This window comes from Bos mutus, chromosome 19, assembly GCF_027580195.1.
Source record: "Bos mutus isolate GX-2022 chromosome 19, NWIPB_WYAK_1.1, whole genome shotgun sequence".
In the NCBI taxonomy this organism is placed as follows: Eukaryota; Metazoa; Chordata; class Mammalia; order Artiodactyla; family Bovidae; genus Bos; species Bos mutus.
The window spans coordinates 36,403,355-36,424,062 of NC_091635.1; the positions used below are offsets into that span (position 1 = coordinate 36,403,355).

Genomic DNA, 20,708 nt, shown 5'->3' on the forward strand with positions numbered 1-20,708 from the left:
TGTTACTGATTGGGAGCAAGGCCAGTGCCTGTGTGGAAGGAGGTGGCATCTAAGTGCCAAAGTTGGGCCCGAGGTGGAAGCCCACATTTGGTGGCCAAGTGGCCTCAAGCATGTGAGTTGCCTGCCTGAGCTGCAGTCCCCTCGCCTAATGCATCTGATTAGACTGTGAGTGAAGACCTGAGGTCTCACTGCAGGTGGTGTGTCCAGAGGCTTCTGTTGCTCAGCTTTGGGCCAGGAGGGGAGGCCACAGAACACCTTTAAGTCAGTGGCAGAGCTTAAGAGCCTCTAGACAGACAGTGCCCTTGCTCCACACCCGAGGCCAGCAGCAAACTGGTGTGTGAGCAGTGCATGAACTCGAATCCTCACTTCAGCAGAGCTGTGAAGGACCATCATGTACACTGGCTACAACTGGCCCAAGCTGAGGCCAGGCAGAAATGGAGCTGAGAAATCTGGACTCTGAGAAAACTGGCCCAGGGCAAGGGCACAGGAGAGCAGCTACTTACCAGTATGGCAAACACACACACACACGCAACATGATCAGAGCCCACAGGAGGCGCCCATGACACCAGAACTCAGGCAGCAGCACTCCTGGAGGGCAGCTGCTGGGTGTGGTGCAAATCTGGACCTAGTCTACCCGCCCCCTCACGCCAGGACACACTGCTCACTAGCAGACAGCTCCCACACCCCGCCCTAGCCCGACTGTGGGGCTGCCTGACTGCTCGTATGATTTGAGTTATAATGAAGGAAAACAAACCCTCCTCCTCCTTTCCTCCCATGCGCCCATAACCAAAGGTCAGCTGCGGGTAGGACCTGACACCACATGTGAGAATACCCGGTCCCCCAGCCAAGGAGTGCCTTCGTTTTAGCCAGAAGGGGTGGCTTTTGAGGCAGGAAGAGCCCACCACGACTCCTGGCATCCTCGGCCCACAGAAGGCTTCAAGCAAAGATGGCCCTCTGGGGCTGTGCTGGCTCTGAAAGCACGAGGGAGGCCTCCTGGGGGTGCTGGTGAGGGAGGGCACACACAGGCCCCTGACTGGGGAGTCAGTGTCTGGTTCACACACTCTCCACACTCAGACACTCCTCAAGTGTTTATTCCATCATCAGTTACTGCAGAGGAGAGAAACCCAATTAATTGTACATAGGTTGAAAGCAAAAAATATACAATTTCACACAATATATCCAGTTTTCAACCCCAATAGGTATACAGGTACAATACAACAGAGTCAGTGAAGGAAATCTAACAGCTCAGGCTTCATAAGCACTGAGGAATCCAAGAACGCTGCTACCATCCATGTTAACAAAATTCAAGTGCTTTGAAGAATCAACTGGAGGCCTATCCACAGACGTCTTCGTTTCACAGGATGAGCCCTGATATGGTTTTGTGATTCTGTAATTTCCAATTCTTTGCTAGCCCTTTCTGTTCATGGGAAAACTGTTCTCTTCCGTTTACCTTTAAGGCAAGCTCACATGAGCACTACATGCCAGGTGGCGGGGGTTTGGGGGGTGGGGGCAGGGGTCCCGTCAGGAGCCACGTGGATGAGCCTGGCCCACAGTACGTGAGGAGGAGGATGGTGGGGTGGGGGGCGGCAGGGAGAGGCAAGACCATTGAGAAGCTGCCTCATCTGAGGTTGGGGACAGGATGGCTGTCACCTGTCTGATCCCACCCAGAGAAGAATGGAGCAGGCGGACTCCTGACCAGTTTGGCCTAAGCAGGTCAGCTGCCTCTACCATCCTTCCATATGTAACACCTGTCACCCTTCGCAGGCCGCCCTCTGCTTCGAGGTGAGTTCACCTAAAGACTGAATGTGAAAGCATGAGTGTGGGGTATAAGCTGCCAGAGCCTGCCAGGCCCGCAGTTAGAGGGGCTGGTCCCAGGCGGCGGCTGCCACTGCACTCTGGCCACTGCAGCAGTGAGAAACACGGCCCACTGTTGCCAGAACTTTTTCTCTAGAGAAACTGAAAAGCCAGATTCATATGAGCTCTCTGACTCCAAAAGGATGCAGTTTATTCACATTCTGGCAAAACCATTCTCAGGAATAAAAAACGTGGTTTGTAAAAACAAGAGCCAACTGGGAAGACCACAGACCATGGCCCACAACCCCCACGGCCTGCCTGCTTCCTGTCATTTCCACATCAAATCTCTGAGGTATGTGAATCACAACTTCTGGGGTCTTAACTCTTCACAGGACACTTTTTGGATTTTTTTTTCAAGCCTAAAAGACAGTAGTCTGTCTCCATTCTTGTTCTTTGGAATTTTTTAGTCTTAAACTCAGATTGGGGCAACCCTTCTCTCCTGTTAAAATATTCCAATTACACACATATTACGAAGATAGCACCACATCGAACTGAGGGAGGGGGCTGCTGACAAATGGGGGTAGCAGAGGATTCTGAAAAACCAAAGTGGTAAAAGGAAAGCTGAGCTGTTTTCTTCAGGTGTCTCTGATACCCACACAGGGTAGCTCCTCTGTCCTCAGGCAGCTGACAGGCCTGCCTCCCAGTCTCCTCGATCTTCACCACTTGATGTCTCGGCTGTCAGCGGGCTGCCCTGGGCCCTGGTACGCAGTATGCAGGGCTTCCTGGACACGGGGGGAGTCGGTGCCATCCAGCCACTCCTGGTACAACTCCTGCACGTGGGTGCTGGCCTCCGGGAGCTGCACGGGGATGTCGGCGTAGATGCCTTTCATCTTCTGCAGCAGGGCCTTGTCTGTGCGCCCGTCCGCGGTCTGGGCTTGGCCTCTGCCATTAAGGCATCCTGAAAAACACAGGGAGCTTACTCTTCCCCTGCTTTCATCTTAAAGGGGAGACGATTCTGGAAGAGCAGAGCAATGATGGCAGTGTGCAGTGTCTTGTGGCCAAAGCCTGGGCCCCAAGACCCCGGGCACAGGCTCACAACCCCAGGTGCTTCCTATTCTCTCCTCTTTATACTACCCAGGAAATGCTTTTACCTAAAGCTGAAATTACTTGGCAACCTTTTAGAACTGGATGGCTATGCACGCCTATCTGGATTTCCAGTTTCTCTTGGAATTCATCAAAACCAGGAGAGCACAGAAAGTATTAATGAACAGCTAGATCACTGGTGTCTGCATAAAGCCTTAGTGTGTGAATCCACACGTGGGCTGCATCGGGGAGGGGGCCCGGGACCCATGAGCCACACGGGACCCAAACCCAAACACCTCGGACTGCATGAAGGACATGCCTTCTACATTCTAGTGCTATACGTGTGCACGCGTGCTAAGTCGCTTCAGTCATGTCTAATTCTTTGTGACACTATGGACCGCAGCCCGCCGGGTTCCTCTGTCCATGGGATTCTCTAGGCAAGAACACTGGAGTGGGGTGCGATGCCCTCCTCCAGGGGGATGTTCCTGACCCAGGGATTGAACCCGAGTCTCTCACAGCTCCTGCACTGGCAGGTGGGCTCTTTACCACTAGTGCCATCTGTGCTACTTATTCTCAAACGTGTAGATAATGTGATTTCTAAAATAAAAATTCATTTAAAAGAACTTGCAGCAAATTTCCCAACCTCCCTCCCCTGACCCCTTGGCCGCACCCAATGGCTACCCTCTGGCCCTCACATCTCACCCCTCATTTCCTGCAGGGCTCAGAGGGGCCAAGCTCAGCCTGGCCTCTCGAGTCTTACCGCCAGCACAGGCAAGAACCTCCACAAAGTGGTATGGGAACTTGCCCTTCTTCAGCTTTAGGACCACGTTCTGGATGTTTCGAAAGCCATAAGCTGCAGCAAAGCGCAAGAGGACCTCTCCGCTCTTCTCGAGGGTGACCTCCTGGAAATCTTTGTTCCTATGAAATCAACAATACAAACTATGACCCACGGGGTCCTTCCTCTGTGGTCGGAGGACTATTCCAATCTAAGTTAGGGATGTTAGCAAAATTTAAGTCTGTGAGTAACACATCCAAGGCCTTTCGATCTTGACTGGTGTGAACTCTATAAATAGGATCTCCCCTCAGACCTGCAGCTGGCTGTGGGGGGCGGGGGTCCTATTACACAGTTTATACCTGACAGGCAGTGCTGACCACACAGGCAGACGGACAGAGGCCGCCCCAGCCCCACGCACCTCAGGGCCCGGTAGGTGACCTCCCCCACATCCTCGTTGAACAGCTCCTTGGCCGCATGTCTGAAGATGTGTGCCAGGTACCCGTCAGAGCCGGCTCCATCGTGGCGCCTCAGCTCCTCCTCCTTCACGTCGCCAAACCTCCCCAGGCAGGAAAAGCGAGGGCAAAAGTTAAATCCGACTCTCCAAGTTTTACGATCCAAGGTTGCAAAACCCTTTACAAGTACTTAGACTTTGGGCAAAAACCTCCTCTGTGCCGGAGTTCACTGGCCAACAAGAAGCCTGCAAGCATGCCCACCGCTGCCCAAGTGACTCCTCTGAGTGCACAGGTGTCAAGGCTCAACCCTGAGAACCTCAGAACTCGGAGCATGAGAACTGGGCATCTGAGGGCCACACAAGAGAGAATGCCACCATCTGTGGCCAGCCAGGGGTAGACTGTTGGGTCCGCTTAGGCCCAAGCATGGGCTCTGGCCGTAAGGACACCAGCTGCTTATGTTCTAAGGACCTTAGTCCGCCTTCCACATGTGGTCCTGACATCACTGTTTGGAGGACCTGCCATGCAGTCCGTGCCCTGGGGCACAGGATGCAGCAGGAGTGTGGCTGGTGGTTGGGGCGACCGCTGATGGCAGAAACCCAGGCTGCTGCTCTTGGGCAAAGGGACCTGAGGGAGCCACTGTGTGGGGATGCCGCCTCCACCCTATAGGGGCCCAGGTGTGATGTCGGGAAGGAGGGTGTTGGTATCCACATCAGACCACAGGCTGAACGGCATCCACTCAGCATGGTACTGGCCATGCTCTCTTCAGAGCCAAGGGTTGTAGAGGGGCGACAAGGTAGCCCGCCACACCAGGGGCAATACCACACCCGTGCCTCAGCAGAGCAGGTGGCCTCATGGAGGAGGAAGGTCCTGGGATAACCTGGTAGAGGTCACAAGGTCATGCTGGAAGCCCCCAAGGTGCAAGAGCGCCCCTCCCTGCAGAGGCACCTACAGCGTGTCCAGGGCAGCCTCTCTCACTGAGACGTCACTCTGCTCCATCATCTGAGCTACTTCACCTACAAGCAAAGAAGGGACATTAAGACGCCAGCAGCATCCCCGGGGACGCGTGTGCTTTATGCTTTGCTCTGAAGGAGGAAGCTCCACGTGTCTCCAGTGTGGGTGTGGCTGTCAGGCCCTCATTCTGGACACGCGCCGGCCGGCCTCCCAGCAGCCTTTCCCGAGGCCGTGCCCTCACCTGAGGTCAGCACGCAGTCAGTGCCCCGGGAACCCCGAGAGGCTGTGAGGACGTCTTCCTGAAGGGCCTCCAGCTTCTTGTCGTAGCACGGTGCCACGATGACATGGAAAATCTTGTCTGGGGACAGGTTCTGTGTAGAAAGAGCACACCCATGATGGGGGCCGTGTAGAAGGGAGAAGGCAGCCAGAACGGAACGGGCCTGGTGCTTTCCTGGGTCCAAGCCCCATCCCCCCCAGACCACGTTCCTGAGCCGCGATGCCCCCAAGTCCACCCACGGTGTCGCCGTGCTGCAGGCCCACTGCCCGGACGCTCAGGGAGAGGCCTGCCGCCTGTTTCCCCTGAACCAAGTGCACAATGATCAAACACACACGGTGACCACAAGCTGCTGCAAATGAACGCTTGGCCATTTCCCCACACTTTCCAGACGCTTCCCATGTAACCAGGCTGCCCCTCTCCATGTCCCGGCTGAGCCAGAATCGCTGGCACCACCAGGAGCCGGCAGCTGAGTGACCGTCTTGGAGCTAGGTGTCTGGGCACCCCCCTCACTCATCAGGACCTGGGCCCAAGACCACTGTGCACACCCCTGGGGGACCCTCCTCCACCCTCCCTTGCTCGCCCTCGGTTCCGTCAGCACCTGTCCTCACATGGAAGCTTGTCGCCTGACCTGAATGCTGCCCTTGGGGAAAAGGCCAGCTTACCTGACGTCTGGCAAAGTAGTCCTTCACCAGGGATCCCATGATCTGCTGGGGAGACTTGGCAGTGCAGAGGTGGGGGGTGACGGGATGACCCAGCACCCGCTCAGCATAGCGGACCCAGCCTGAGGAGGGAAGGGGTCCATGTCAGCTCCTCACGGCTGCCCCACCGGAGTACAGCCGGGACATCTCATCTTCCGGCCGCCCCAGGTGTGCATGACAGGCTCCCTCCACCAAACCGCCTCTCTTCAGAGGCTTGGCCATGGGAACCCCAGGGGCATGTGTCACAAGACTGGAGGGTGCCCGGGATGGGTGCCTCCCTCGGCCCCAGATCAGAGAGGACAGAGCAGGAGAAAGGCAGGAGCGGGGGTAGCAGGCTCCCCAAAATTGAGAACAAGCTTGGAGGAGCAGCTACGAGGCACTGTCCTGGGCAGCTTGGCTCCAGATCCACCCTGCCAGCTGCTGAGCTGCTCTCACAGCCGGGATGGACAGCTACAGCTCAGACAGGGGCCAACAGCCACCAGGCCCACCAAGCGTCACTCATCTATTGGAATTTAACCACCCAGTAACTTCCCACTTTTAGGACAATGAAATACGAGAAACCCACACCCCCTCAAGCAACACAATGAACAGCACAACCTGCAGTGTGCCCACGGCATGCCCAGCGTGGTCCTGGGCATTTCCCCTGAGCTGCTGACTCCCACCATGCCCTCTGAGTGCACCACTGCTGCCATGGGTCCCAGAGGGGACGCAGGATGGAGAGGCCAGTGGACCACAGAGCCAGCAGCTCAACCTGCAGGGGCTACAGCTCGCCCCCTTCTCCCGCTGGGTGAGGTAATGAGAGTGTCTGGTGACAGACTGGCACGTACACCACAGCTTCATGAGAAGGGTGGGGATGGTGAACAAACCTGGAGGCATGCTGCCCACCAGATCCCCAGGGCAGCCCACCTCCCCATGCCCACTCCTGTAGGGTGGAGCAGCAGGCACCAGCCAGACAATCTCATCTGAACTCAAACCACAGCTATCACCCGCTTGCCGGCCTGAGTACACGCAGGGAATGTCCACTGTCACCAGCAGAAGCCCCACAGAGAGATGCTGCTGGAGGATGGCTCCCCTCGTTCCCAGCCTCTGCACGTGTGCATGGAATGGTTCATGTTAAAACAGAAAACTAGGCAATTCTCCCGCTGTCCAGTGGTTAGAGCTCACTGCTCTGACTGTCAGGGCCCTGGGTTCAATCCCTGGACAGGGAACTGCATGGGATGGCCAAAATAAATAAATAAAAGGAAAAAGGAAAACTATCAAAGGCCATGGAGCATTTGGGGGCCCAAGGCCATTCCCACCACAGGTCTGGCTTTGTAAGGCCCCTGTGCACCCTGGTCTTGGTGCCAGTGCCCGTGCCTGCACACTCGGCTCTCAGGCAGACCCCAGCTGCAGGCTGTGTGCCGTGAAGGCCTGGCACAATATCAGGCAGAACACAGGCTGATAGTGGCAAGGGCCCTGGGGGACCTCCTAGCTTGCAAGCAAAGAGGACCAAACAGGGATGAGGAGGAAGAACCAGGTCACAGGATCCACAGCACTGGCACGAGACCAGAGTGGCAAGCGCTCTGGTACCCCTGATCAGAACTTGCTACTGGCACCAGCCTGGGGCCTGGTCAGCCCTGCTGGCCGTCCAGCTTTGTGGCAGCATAGCGTGGACAGGGTACCCTTGTCCTGCTCTGTCAGTCCAGCCACCTTTTCTCAGAAACCCTCTCTGAAGGCAGAGAAGAAACCTGCTCCAAGAAGTGCCTGGCACAAGGTGCCCACTCTCTATTCTCCCTGCTGGATTGGAGAAATTAATTCCCACACTCCAGTTCAATGAGTGCTCCTGGTAGGTTCTCACAAAGCCCAAAGCCCTTGAGCACGTCCACAGCTGAGCAGCTCAATACGCCCTCGCCCACCCACCCCCACCAGGCAAAGGTGCGCTGGCGAGGTGGCACTCCATCGGCTTGTGGGCAGCAAGGGCCCACCCAGATGTCCCTGTCAAAGCCAGGATGCGCTGCCCTCCAAGCAGTCTGAGGAAGCACAGGGATCCTGCGTGCGGAAGCTAGTGAGTCAGTCCAGGGCCATCAACAGCCCGATTCTGCACCAGGTCAGATCATCCGACCTTGATGCTGCTTTAATTTCTCTAAGCTGTCATAGGAAAGCAAAACGTCAGGGCCAAATCCTAGAAAAGGGTTAGTTTCGAAGCAGATCTCACCTCATCTCCCTGAATTTGAGAGGGGGCATAAGCCTCAACAGTTACAGCTTCGACTGGCTTAGCTACAAAGAGTTCCTGGAGGAGAAAGCCTAATCATCTGAGAGCCCTGAAGAGCTCAAGGAGGCCACTGAAAGCAGCGAATGCCAGGCTGGTGGAGCAGGGACAGCTGGTGTGCAGCAGCAGCAGGTGGCCCAGGTCTCCGCCAGCGCTGCCCTCACTCCTTGGACAGAGCGGCTCGTGCTTTCCACAAGAATCCACCACCTGTCTACTACCCACATCAGCGGTGCTAGTTCCTGCCAGGAGTGGAGGCTTCCGTTTAGGCGCCATCCAACAGGGCTGCCCACGTAAGGGATCCATCACTATCTGCTGGGGTGGTGTCAGGACAGCACAGGAATCCCTGTGATCCTGCTGACTGGAAGGTGGATGGGAATTCTGGAACCACTGCTCTGGGGGCACAGGCTGAGCTTGGGTCATTTTATGCTGCCTCTTTCTTGGGTGGGTGGGACTGAGCCACAGTGACCAGCTGTGTGTGCCATTGAGTGAGAGCCCTGCAAGGAGCCGGTGCTGGGACCCCAGAGGCAGGGGTACCACTGCAAGGCCCTAGGGAGCTGGGTGGTTCCCCGAGGCCTCCGCTGTGCAAACCTACTCCTCAGCAGCTGTGCAAACACCTACAAGGACATAAACACAAAGGTGGACACCATGGCCCAGCAAAGTGTGCTTTTAGTCAGTTTCTGCGTAGACCCTGATACAGTCACTGCCTGACATGCCTGGAGAAGTGGGAGCATCTCCCTGGGGCTTATCTTCCAGAAGGATAAGCCCCACCTGATGCTGAGCACCTCCTGCCAGCCTGTGGGCCACTGAAAAACATGCTCAGTTAATGAGTCGATCCACGTGCTTCTTAGACAGATGGCAAGTTTCCTCTCCATGGTTTTACAAGTGGATGGAAAGTATTTTCAAATTCTAAGCAACCATATATCAACATTCCATCTTACTAACTCATAATCCCAATGACTGATGAGTGACATATAAAATGCTAGAAAAATTTGGAACCGGGAGGGCTAAACTGAGAATGGAAATGTGAACAAAACCCCAAGATTAAGTAGACCACAACTCTCATAGACCTGATTGATTTAGAAATAATTTTTCACTAAATGTTACTTACCAGTATAGCACAGCCTTCCTTCCCTTATCATCTTTAGAATTTTCTTATTCCAAAACCTTCTATTTTTTCAGAATTAAAAAACCTGTGATAAAATTTCTGTACCTCAGATATCAGGCTCTATATAATAATTAAAGATTTGTTTAAAAAGTGTTCCAAGACAGAATCTAGTATTAATGTAAAGTAATACTTTTTATTATGTAATTTCTATTTAAGCTGGAAAAGGATCCATGGGTGTTCACCATATTACCTATAATTGTTTGGATGTGTGAAACACATCATACTTTGAAAAGAGATTTATTCTCCTTTAACATATGATATGTTTGTCTCAGAAATATGCATAAATGAAGATAAGCAATTAATACTCAGCTGTCAGGTCTCCCCACTAAATCACCCAGAATTAATAAATATGTTGGTCAACATAAAACTACTCAAGGCCCAAACTCCTCTCCAAGACCCGCTGCCCCTGACCTCGCCCACTGCCCAGGCCTGCCCCCAGACTCAGACTGACGAAAAAAGGTGCATCAGGCCCCTGCAGACCCAGCAGCAGCCCCATGCTCACCAGGACAGGCAGAGGTCAGCATGGGTAACGCAGGCTCTTCCTCATTGTGCTGGCGGAATCGACGCACAAACTCTTTCTGACTCTCCAGGATGCTGAAATCTGCAGCAATCGTTGTATCAAAGACATAATGCACCCCTGTGGGGAAGAGAGGCGTGTTGGGCTCCACATCACAGAATGTGAGATCGACCCTCAGTTCGCCTCGAAGACAAACTGAAAAGGCAGACTCCACAGACATAGCTAGATGCCCAAGTGCAGGACGATGCCCTTTGCTCTCTCAAACAACAGCACGTATCACTTTTCACAATAAAGCATATATTCTCCTGTTTCTTCTTTTCCCTTTACATCTGTATTTACAGACACCTTGCCATATTCCAGGGTATAATTTTACAGGGTATCATTCTTCCAATTCACTGGCTAAATTAAACTCCAGTCTGTAATAGTCTTTGATAGCTCTAAAATAAATAGATGAGTACACTGGCTGAGCATAGCTTTACAATGGTCTTGATTAATTACTATGTTGAGTTCTAACTTCTCTTTCTTTTTCACTAGTTGTGCTGCACCAGCTCAGTAGTTGCTGATCGAGGGCTCCAGGGCACATGCATGGGCTTCAGCAGTTGCACGCACGGGCTTAATTACTCTGAGGCACATGTGGTCTCAGTTCCCTGACCAGGGATCCCTCCTGAGTCCCCTGCACTGCAAGGCGGATTCGTAACCACTGGACCACCAGGGAAATTTCTAACTTGTCTTTTTCTTGATAAATGTATGCTTCTTTATTTTTAAACTACAGTTGATATACAGTATAAGGTACAGATGGGCAAAGCAGTGGTTCACAATTTTTCAAAGTTACGCTGCATTTATAGTTATTATAAAATATTTGCTATAGGGCGTTCCCTGGTTGTCCAGTGGTTAGGGCTTGGCGCTTTCACTGCTGCTGCCCAGCTGTGATCCCTTGTCAGGGAATAAGATCCTGCAGGTCTCATGGCGCGGCCCCCCCCCCAATTTTTTTTTTTTTTTGCTATATTCCCTGTGTTGTACAATATATCCTGTAGCTTATTTTATACCTAAAAGCTTGTACCTCTTAATCCACCACCTCTATCACGCCCCTCCACTCTGCCCACTGGTAACCACTAGTTTGTACTCTACATCTGTCTTTGTCCGTTTTGTTATACTCACAAGCTTGTTGTATTTTTCTTTAGATTCTACTTGTAACAGATATCATACAGTATTTGTCTTTCTCTGTCTGACTCATTTCATATGGTGGTATCATACCCACCAAGTTCATTTATGTTGCTACACATGAGTTCTTAATATTGGAAAATAAGCCTCAGACAAAAAAATATGCTTTAAATAATTACAGTAAATAGAGCAAATAGTTTTAATATCTGCAACCAGTCTAAACCTTAAGAGCAGCCAGTTATTCTTAAAAAGAAATATTATATCAAGTTAAAGAGTTACCTTAAAAAAAGTCAGTTTCACTGTGGATATATTTTATTAACATATAACATCCAACTATTAAAAAAAAAATCTCCCCCCTCCAAAATAGGGCCTTTCACTATGAGAAGGCAGAGCATTTTAAAACTTTGATCTTTGGTAAAACTCAGCTAAGCTTAGGCTTTTAAGATTAGAAGCGTGAAGGCTGACTTAGGGAGTCCTCGTCTGCAGCTGCGGCTGTAGTGCTGGTTGTGGCATGCCGTGCACCAAGAAACAGCTCTGCACAGAAGGCAACATGCAGCAGTGAGGCAGGCAGGCTGCTGCGAGGATGTTTAGTCTACGGGTCATTTTACTGCTAACCCCATGTATTTACATCTTTAAAAAGCCATTGAGGAACAACTAAAACTCTTACTTGGCAAACAGCTCAAGTTTTCCTCTTCAGAGCCTCCCTGCAGGACACTTTAATGTGGGGGGAAGTTAGAGTGTGACGTGACAGACTAGACAGAAGCAACCTTACCGCTCTTTATGAGGCAGTATTACTCTAGTACTCATTCACATTTGAGTCCTCAGGTACTGAAATGACTAGCTTTCACTCTTCACACAAGGGACACAGTCCATTCCCTTCCTGCTCTGCTCTTCAGAGAGCTTCCTGGGAAATCAGACGCCAGTCACGGCAGACGTGATCCTCCATCAGATAACTGTAACCCCTGTGAGCCGAGCAACTCAACACTGCTGGGCAAGTGTGGGTCCCAGGTGTCCCCAGCTACGTGCCCTAAGACGGTCATTTGCTGTCCCCAGAGGGGCCAGCGCCGGCCGTAAGACAACACCCATCTGCATGGCAAGGGGGTAAGTGACACCTGCCTACCATGCGTGGATCAGAGGCATGGTCCTCTTACGTTCCACAAGATTCTCAAGGAAGTTCTTATCTATCCTGTGCCCTTGAAAATTGAACTCTAGAGATAAAAAGGGCAGATAAAAACTCAAGTTATAAATTCGAATTATACCAAATTTATTTGCTATAAATAATATCAAAAGGCAGCTCACCAAGACTTTTGAGGAAACCACAGAGCCTTCTGGATGCATCAGTCACACTGAGGCTGAATTTAGCAGCAAAATAAGGCAAAGACTGAGGACACAGGGACACTGCCAGCACCTTGTGCTCCGAGGTATCACATTTCTAGGAGAAACAGAGAGGAACACCGTGTATGTGGTGATGACAAGGGAGTGAAAGTAAGACACTTGTATGAAAAGTCTACAACAGAGTATAACAGATGCCCAATCTGAAAGAATTAGTCTGAATTAGTCTGAAATTAGTCTGAATTAGTCTGAAAGACTAATAAAATACACAGGATACTGGCAAGCACAATTGAGGAAAAAGGAGAAAAAAATTAGAATGAAAAATGAGACATCCCAAGAGATTTTGTCAATTTTAAGAACAATGTTAAATCAGAAATACTGAATATATACATCAATATTACATATAAATGCAAATATCTTGATAAAATAAATACACTTAAAAGGAAAAATAAAAATACACTTATTATTTATAGGTACATAAATAACTGAAACGATCCATAACAATGAAGTTACATGAAAATGGGGCCCCGAGGTCTGTCCACAAGAGGCCTCAAGCCCAGGTCACTTAGTGGTAAATTTTAGCAAAATTTTAAGTCATAGATAATTCTCATCTTCTATGAATTCTTCTAATAAATACCAAACAAACAAATGTGAAACCAGCCTATCAACACCCTGAAACCAAAACCAGATGCTGGCAGTTCAAGAAATCCCTAGAAAAATATGAACAGACTGAGTTCAGAGTCGTGCTGACTCATTACGGACATGCAGGATGCAACCTTGGGGAGCAGTGTGAGCGAGCATGTCGGGCATTAGAAAGTCAGCAGTGGGATCCCCTGGCCTGGGGTCAGACAGAAGATGCAGGATTATCATGACAGAGGGTGTTCAGGTCAGACACCACCTGCACATTAGGAAAAGTGGAAACTTGGACAGCAGTGTTCAGTGGCTACCATCCACTGCAATCTACCTATGGACTGGCCACAGACAGGACAGTCTGGTCCGGCCCGCCTGCCCCTGCCTAGCAGCTCAGGTGAGACAATGCTGAGGCTGCCTGTCCCCTCTGGATTCACGTGATGGTCCCCTCCCACCTTCACGTGATGCCTGGGAAGCCCACACCGACACGGCCATCAGGGCACCAACCTGGCATACACTGACCTCCAGCTCCCTGACAAGCTCCTATGATGCCCAAATCAGCCAGGCACGGTTTCTGTGGTTTGTGACCAAGAGCATCCTAATGTAAATTTGGAAGCAGGAAAGAGAGTATAAATTTCAAATGCTAATGAAGGGGGAAGGACAGAGGGTGGTCTGTCCCCAGCTTCAGCAGTCACACTCGGCAATTCCAGTCCCTCTGTCTGACACCCTGCCCAGGGAATTTCAAGGGCTCACCCCTCACTTCATTCTCACTTAAATTTCACATCCTCTGAGGGAGCTGATCTGTGACGAAGAGGGAATCAGCCTGAGCCCCAGAGCTCAGGAACCCCAGAGCCCCACGGCCAGCAGAGAAATAGGAACTGCTTTTTCCTGTGGCAGCCTTGAGTGACTGACTCAGCCAAACTCAGAACCTCTTCCATTCCTAAGCTTTCAGTTTCATGAAATAACTAAGCATTTCCTTTTTAGTCTAGTTTGACTTGGGTATCCATTTTCTATAGCTGATATGCTGATTGGTGTGAGTATCTACATCTCTTTAATAGTAAAAGATTATGCAAAAATCTATTTAATAGTAAAACTTCACCAGCATTCCCACTGAAATCGGAAACAAGATAGTGGTGGTATTATTTTTACCACCAATGTAATTTCAGGTTGATCCAAAGGTACTAGACCATACCATCAGAAAAAATAAAATGTATACAGGTTGGAAAGAATGAAATCTGTTATTTGCAGTCAGTACACCCAGAAAGCAACCTGGGCCTCACGTGGTACCTGCACTGCCACGTGGGCCAGAGCACCCAGCACTGTGTTCAGAGCCCGTACAAACACTTTCTGGAAAACAGCTGTGAGGGCTGCTCACCAGGTCAGACTGAGGGCAAACCAAGACACGCTTTTCAGCCTCATCTGCCTCCGTCTCTCCGTCTTTCCCTTTCACCTGTCTTCACCCAGGAACGGATAGTTCCATCTGTATAGGGGTCTGCAGGAATGGGCTGAAGGACTGTGGCCCTAACCTCTGAGAAAGCCCCAGAGGCAGAGGAGCAGCAGCTCGGCTGCCACGCCATCCCATGACCAAGCACGCGGAGGCCTCCCCCGAGCCAGGGGAGCCTGGCTGGTGGTGCCAGCCACAGTTGCTGCCCACATCAGTGAGGCAGTGTGACTGTGGGTGGGGTTTTGTTGACAGGGAGAGGCTGTGGAGAGGGTCAGCTATCACAGGGGACACAAGCCAGGGCCAAGATGCGCTCCCTAAGTCCCAGCAGAGGCTTCACGCCTCACCTTGACCTCCAGCCACCTCTGGTGCCAGTGAGCGCCCGGGATGCCATACCTTGTTAAGGTTCAGAACTTGGAAGAAGTCCTTGGCGTTCTGCTGGGAAACCTGGATTCCTTCCTCCGCAGACACACAGCTGTCACAGGCCAGGCAGTCACTCAGAAATATCTTGGCATCAGCCAATTTATGGAATTCTCCCTTCTGTGAAAGAAAAGATGATGTTATGGTCTGATTCTTTAACAGAACTCTTTAATACTGGCTTCTTGAGGGAAAGTAACAGCACACGCATAATACAGAAAACTGCCACAAATTCTCTGAGGGTCCCACAGATGGCAATGTGTGGGGAGTGGACCGGCACCATCAAATGCAGCTTCTCCTGCCCCCACAGCCCTCCCTGCTGCCTCTGGGGGCTCCTGCGTGGGCCTGCTCTGTACTCCCCGATGAGCTCGCTTAGTCCTTGGACTCTCCTCAGAAGCCTCCCTGACAGGCTTAGAACTGGCATAGCTCAGTGCTGACCTGTGGGCATCAGGGTTGTCACGTCATCCAAGTCTGAGTTGGAACATTCAAACTCACATCTCAGTGACTCTGTTCCCCTGGACACCAAGATGACAACCCTCGGCTGCTTTGTCTTCTCCTGACTGCACCTGCGCCCTTGCTCCCTGCAGCCCACTCCCCTGGGCTGAGGTCCACTAGAAGACAAGCCACACCATGCTGCTGGAGGTCCCCTTCCCCATCACTCTCCCCACTCTAACTTCCAGTCACCCTGGCCCTCCTTGCCCTGAGTACCCCTGAGGGAAACCCTCCCTAGAGAGCCTGGTTCACCCTCAGACCCTCATGGACACCTGCCAGAACAGCTCTGAGCACCCCCTGGCACCTATGTGGTGGCTCTTTTCCCTGAAACACAAGCTCTGAGGGAGGAACCTTGTCTCATGCCCTTCTGTTCTCTGACATCCCCTGTATACAGAAGGCGCTTGATAAATATGTGGTGGATGAACATACGAATATTCTGAAGCCCATTAGAGCCATCGCAACAAATTAATGAAATCTTCTGACGGTTGCTGTACATTGCTCTTTCAAACATGATTTGGTAAGCGAGGACTCGGGCGGTAGGCCGGCCCTCCTGTCCACAGCAGTGCCGAACAGGAATGCACGCTGCCACCTCCCTCCTCCCCAGGGGCCTGTGTCACTGTGCAGTGCTCACTCTGGGACCTTGTTATGCTGTAGATGCTAATTCATGAGGTATGGATGGGAGGCAAGAGTCTGCCCTTCTAACAAGCCCTGAGGTGGGGCCAGAGTGGCTGCTCCAAGGGTCTGAAGCACGTGCCCTGGCACACAGCCAGCGTCTAATAGACACTGTTGAGCTGCACTGAGAGTTCTGCCTCCGCTGGCCCTGTAGAGGTACCCAGGACAACACTCTGAGCTGCCAGGGGAAGCAGGGCTTCCTCTCGGCCTGCTAGCCACACGCCATGCTCATCCTCCTAGAGCCCCTCATGGGCCAGGTCTGGTTCCTTCCCGCCTGTCACAGTCCTTCCTTTCTCTTGTTCCGTTCTAATCGTGGGCATTTTCTGCAGAAGCCTGTCCATCTCTCCTTCTCTCCAATTAGCCACACTTCTCAGAGCAGTTATCAGGCCCCCACTCAACCCCTCCAATCTCTGCCTCTAGAAAATTCTCTCCCTCCCAATATCCAGTCTGACATCCTGCAGTGTCCATGCAGCTCAAACTGCACTCTGCTCCCTGTGCTGCTCCCCCTTTCCTGCTTCCGCCACTCTGGCTGGCCCATACAGGCCCACCACCCTCGGCCTCCCAAGTAGCTTCCTTCCTATTCTTCCCCGACTCTAGCCAGCTTAAGCCACCAGCCCTAAGACATGTGCCCGATCTGTCTCCTTACCTTTCACACCTTCCTGTGCCTGGTGTGCCTTCACCCTATTCCCACACCCACCACCTTCAGGTCTCATCACCCTCAGGGCCCACTCCAGTAGTCACCGTCCTGACCTGTTCATCCTGTCAGGGAGTCCGCCCACTGTGCTGGAGGGATGCCCACTGAAGCTATGTACACACATTATCTCCTGGCCACCATGGCCCTCGGAGAGAAGTAACCCAACTCCCCATGTCACTGATAAGGAAACTGGGGCTCCCAGGGTGAGATGTCTGTCCAAGGTAGTGCGGACAGAGTGCAGGCGTGGGAGGCCCCGGGCCAGCTGCTCTGAGGCTGCAGAGCCCTCGGTGCTCCCTGCCTCTCTTCTGCCTCAGTGTCCCGGGTGCTTGTCTTATCCCCTACTGCTCACGAAGCCCTACATTCACCAGAGCACAGAGCAGAGCTGGTACACAAGAGGACCAGACCAATGCCTGTCTGACTCAATGTTGTATTGGGACCACTAGACTAAAGAGGACACCTGCTGCTTGCTTCTCCAATGTTGCCAATTCTCCCTTTCTAAAACTGGGACCAGAACTTTTTAAGGGAAGAAGGAACCTTAACCTCCCAGCACTGCGTCCCCCTCTGTAAAGTGGAGACAACTGTAGGGCTTACCTGAAATGCTCATTCTAGGCACGGCATGAGATCACATGTACAAAGCACTTTCTCGACTGCCTAGCTCAGAGTATGTATCCAATAAATGTAAACCATCGCTACTAGCTAAGAAAAACTTAAAAACTCAAGAACTTAGAGAAGAAACCAGTAGAAAAATAAAACTTACAGAATCATGAAATCCAAATTATTTTATAAAATCCTACCTAAAGCCCTGTCTTTTCACTTAAAAAAAAAAAAAAAACCAGAAAACCAGAGGTTTAAATGTTACAAAACTATTTCTAAAAAAACAGCCAAGGATGACATTTTGCCTTGTTCCTAACATGGTATGCTTTGGCTTGGTGTACTCTGAGAAGAAAATGTTCTTACCTTGAAGATCGTGTGCCTCCAACTGACTAACCCGCATGTTTGGCCCCTAGCAGGGGTTTTTTGGCCCCTTCATTTCTTATTTTTTTTCTTGAAGCAAAGATGTACCTGGTGACATGAGCCCCCAAAGAGGAGAAAAACAGCAGCAGCTGTTTACTGCAGGTTGACACAAAAACTGAAAAACTACTTGCCTCTCCATTCTCCTGGGCTGGACTTGGTACATCGACTGATGCATTCTCTTGGTCATCGGTTTTTGTTTTTTTACTACATTCCTTGAAAAGGCAAAGGCACATATAAAAGAACAACTTTTAATCTAAGAAAACTGTATATACTACCTGATGAATTCATTTCATATCTAGAAATCTTTTCTACAGAAATAGAAGCACTTATAATTGTGGGCACACAAACACACCCATACACATCTCTGTATCTGCACGGTTTGCAGGAAATGAAAACTAGAAGCAATGTGGTCTCTCATGACAGGTAAATTGGTGCCCGACCACCTGGACGCGTGTATATTTAGAATACAACAAATTAGGACTGTGTGTATTGCTCAGAAAATGTATCTCTTGCATAACATTAAGTGAGAGAAAGAGCAAGTGATGGAACAATATGATAGGATCGAATTTTGAAAAAAACCAACAGACAACTCCCAGTGCATTACAGCGTAGAAACAAGTGGATAAGGCTATCACAGTTACTATGGTTACTCAGGTGGCAGGAGGCCCAGCCCGTTTCCTTCTTGCACTTCTGTATCGTTTTCGTTGCTGTCAAACACGAAAGTTTTTAGGTGGCATAAAATCCCCTAAAATCACTTTTGATCACCATGTCCCTCATTCACACCAAGGACGGTGTCTGCAACGACTGTGGACTGGTCGCTGATGTTGGTAGGCTTTTCTCGCGGCTTTTGGCTTCTAAGGTACTTTGAAAGGCTGTATCTGCGCCCCGACATTACTGCCGCCTCCAGGACACGGGAACAGGAACCGGACGCGTTGGTGGCCCACCCTCAGCCGCCTCCACCCCCGGAAAAGTCGAGCTGCGGGCCAGCGCCCAGAGGTTCTGACAGGGAGGCAGAGGCGCTTGGAGCTGCCAAGCTCCCGACACCCCCAAGGCTCCGGGCTCCGCGAGCTCAGGCTCCTCCGCGCCCCGGGCCCTGCCCCCAGCCCGGCCCCGGACCAAAAGCGTGGAGCCCACCTTCCGCGTGCAGTGCTCACACTTCATCTGGAGCCAGGCGGGCAGGTCCGGGTGCGCAGCCTGAGGAGAGCACCGGGAGACGCGGTCACCGCCGCCTGCCGCCCTTTGTTGTCGTCGCTCCAGAGCTGCCCTACCCCTAGTGGCTCGGCTCGACCAATGAAAGCTCTGGGAGCGGATGCGCTACAACCCTGAACCAATAGGAGCGCGGAGAGAGCGGTGCGGCTCCACGCTACTGGGCTCTGCCTAGGCCAATGACAACGCGGGAAAGGGGCAAATCGGGACCTAGAGCCAGTCGGAGCGCGCAGGGGCGGGGCTTGGCCCGCCCCGTCGGGACCTTGCGGAGGCCGTGGCCGAAGGTTTCCGCGGCGTGTGAGTCTGGCTGCGGCTCTGAGCGGCCTAGCTGACGGACCCCAGGGGGCGGGCCGAGATCGTTACCGGGACGTTCTGGTGCATCAGCTCAGCGTCAGGCCCGCGCCACCTTCCAGGTTTAGACTGGTAGAGACGGCGCCGCCCCGGTCCGCCGCCATTTCCGCCCCGAGGCGCGTCACGTATGTCCGGCGCGGAGGCAGTACGCACGCGCGGCGGGCCGGGAGCACGTGGCGCCGTCGGGAGCGCGAGGAACGTGTGAAGCGTAGGTCGCCAAACCTGCGTCCTACGCTGCTGCTGCTGCTAAGTCGCTTCAGTCGTGTCCGACTCTGTGTGACCCCAGAGACGGCAGCCCACCAGGCTCCCCCGTCCCTGGGATTCTCCGGGCAAGAACACTGGAGTGAGTTGCCATTTCCTTCTCCTACGCTACCTATAGCAAATCAAGGTGGATGCGGGACCAAATGATGACGTTGAGCTTTGTCCCCTGGTAACATTTTATGTAGTTAGTGCATGGTCATCCCAGCACCATCGGAAATGAGAACTGCGCCTGGAAAATAAAGCACTGGGGTGTCTCTATCAGGGGAATCTCAGGAATGGACATTTCTCCCTCCTCACCTGGGGGTGGGGTCACAGGTCAGCAAAACATTTGAGAGTATTCCAAGTCTCAAAACCTTAAAATATTCCCCTTTAAAACTTTTTTTTTTTTAAATTATAGTTTTTGGTGCATACGCTCTTTTACAACCTGCTGTCAGTTAAATTCAGGAGGTCCTATCTGGCTGTCAGATTAATATATTGTATTATTCAAATCTATGTCAGCACCTCCTCTTGGAAAACATTTTCAAGGGACTTCCATGGTGGTTTGGGTGGTTAAGAATCTGTCTGGTAGTGCAGTGGGTGCTGGCTCCGTCCTTGGTCAGGGAACTAAGCCAAAGTGCCCCAACGACTGAAGTCCATGCACCGCAACTGGGGAGTCTTTGTGACTCAAGGAAAGATTCTGGATGCCACAACTAAGACCCAAGACAGCCAAATTAATTACTTAAAAAAGAAAACATTTTCAATTATCACCTTAAATAAAAGAATTTAGGTTGTCACTTATATTTTGTTAATGTTTTAAAACTATAATGCAATATCATCATGTGTGGAAAAGGCAAGTTACAATTACTTAATTTCATCAAGGGGTTTCCCAGGTGGCTCAGATGGTAAAGAATCCACCTGCAATGAAGGAGACCCCTGGGTTCTATCACTGGGTTGGGATGATCCCCTGGAGAAGGGGAAGAAAGTGAAAGTCACTCAGTCCTGTCCGACTCTTTGTGACACCATGGATTATACACAATCCATGGAAATCTCCAGGCCAGATTACTGGAATGGGTAGCCTTTCCCTTCTCCAGGGGATCTT

The 20,708-nt window shown here is 51.6% G+C and overlaps 1 protein-coding gene across 1 annotated transcript; it reads right to left on the minus strand.

Annotated features, from left to right (window-relative positions):
* Positions 1 to 1,075: 1,075 nt before the first annotated feature.
* On the minus strand, positions 1,076 to 19,096 carry NARF (nuclear prelamin A recognition factor). Its single transcript, XM_005907178.3, has 11 exons — positions 18,947 to 19,096; positions 17,945 to 18,025; positions 14,921 to 15,064; positions 12,421 to 12,553; positions 9,946 to 10,080; positions 5,995 to 6,113; positions 5,297 to 5,426; positions 5,054 to 5,117; positions 4,071 to 4,208; positions 3,638 to 3,795; positions 1,076 to 2,752 (listed from the first exon to the last, which is right to left on the minus strand). Exons 1-11 carry the CDS (start codon positions 18,971 to 18,973, stop codon positions 2,511 to 2,513), a joined length of 1,371 nt encoding a protein of 456 aa, XP_005907240.1. The 5' UTR covers positions 18,974 to 19,096; the 3' UTR covers positions 1,076 to 2,510.
* Positions 19,097 to 20,708: the final 1,612 nt, after the last annotated feature.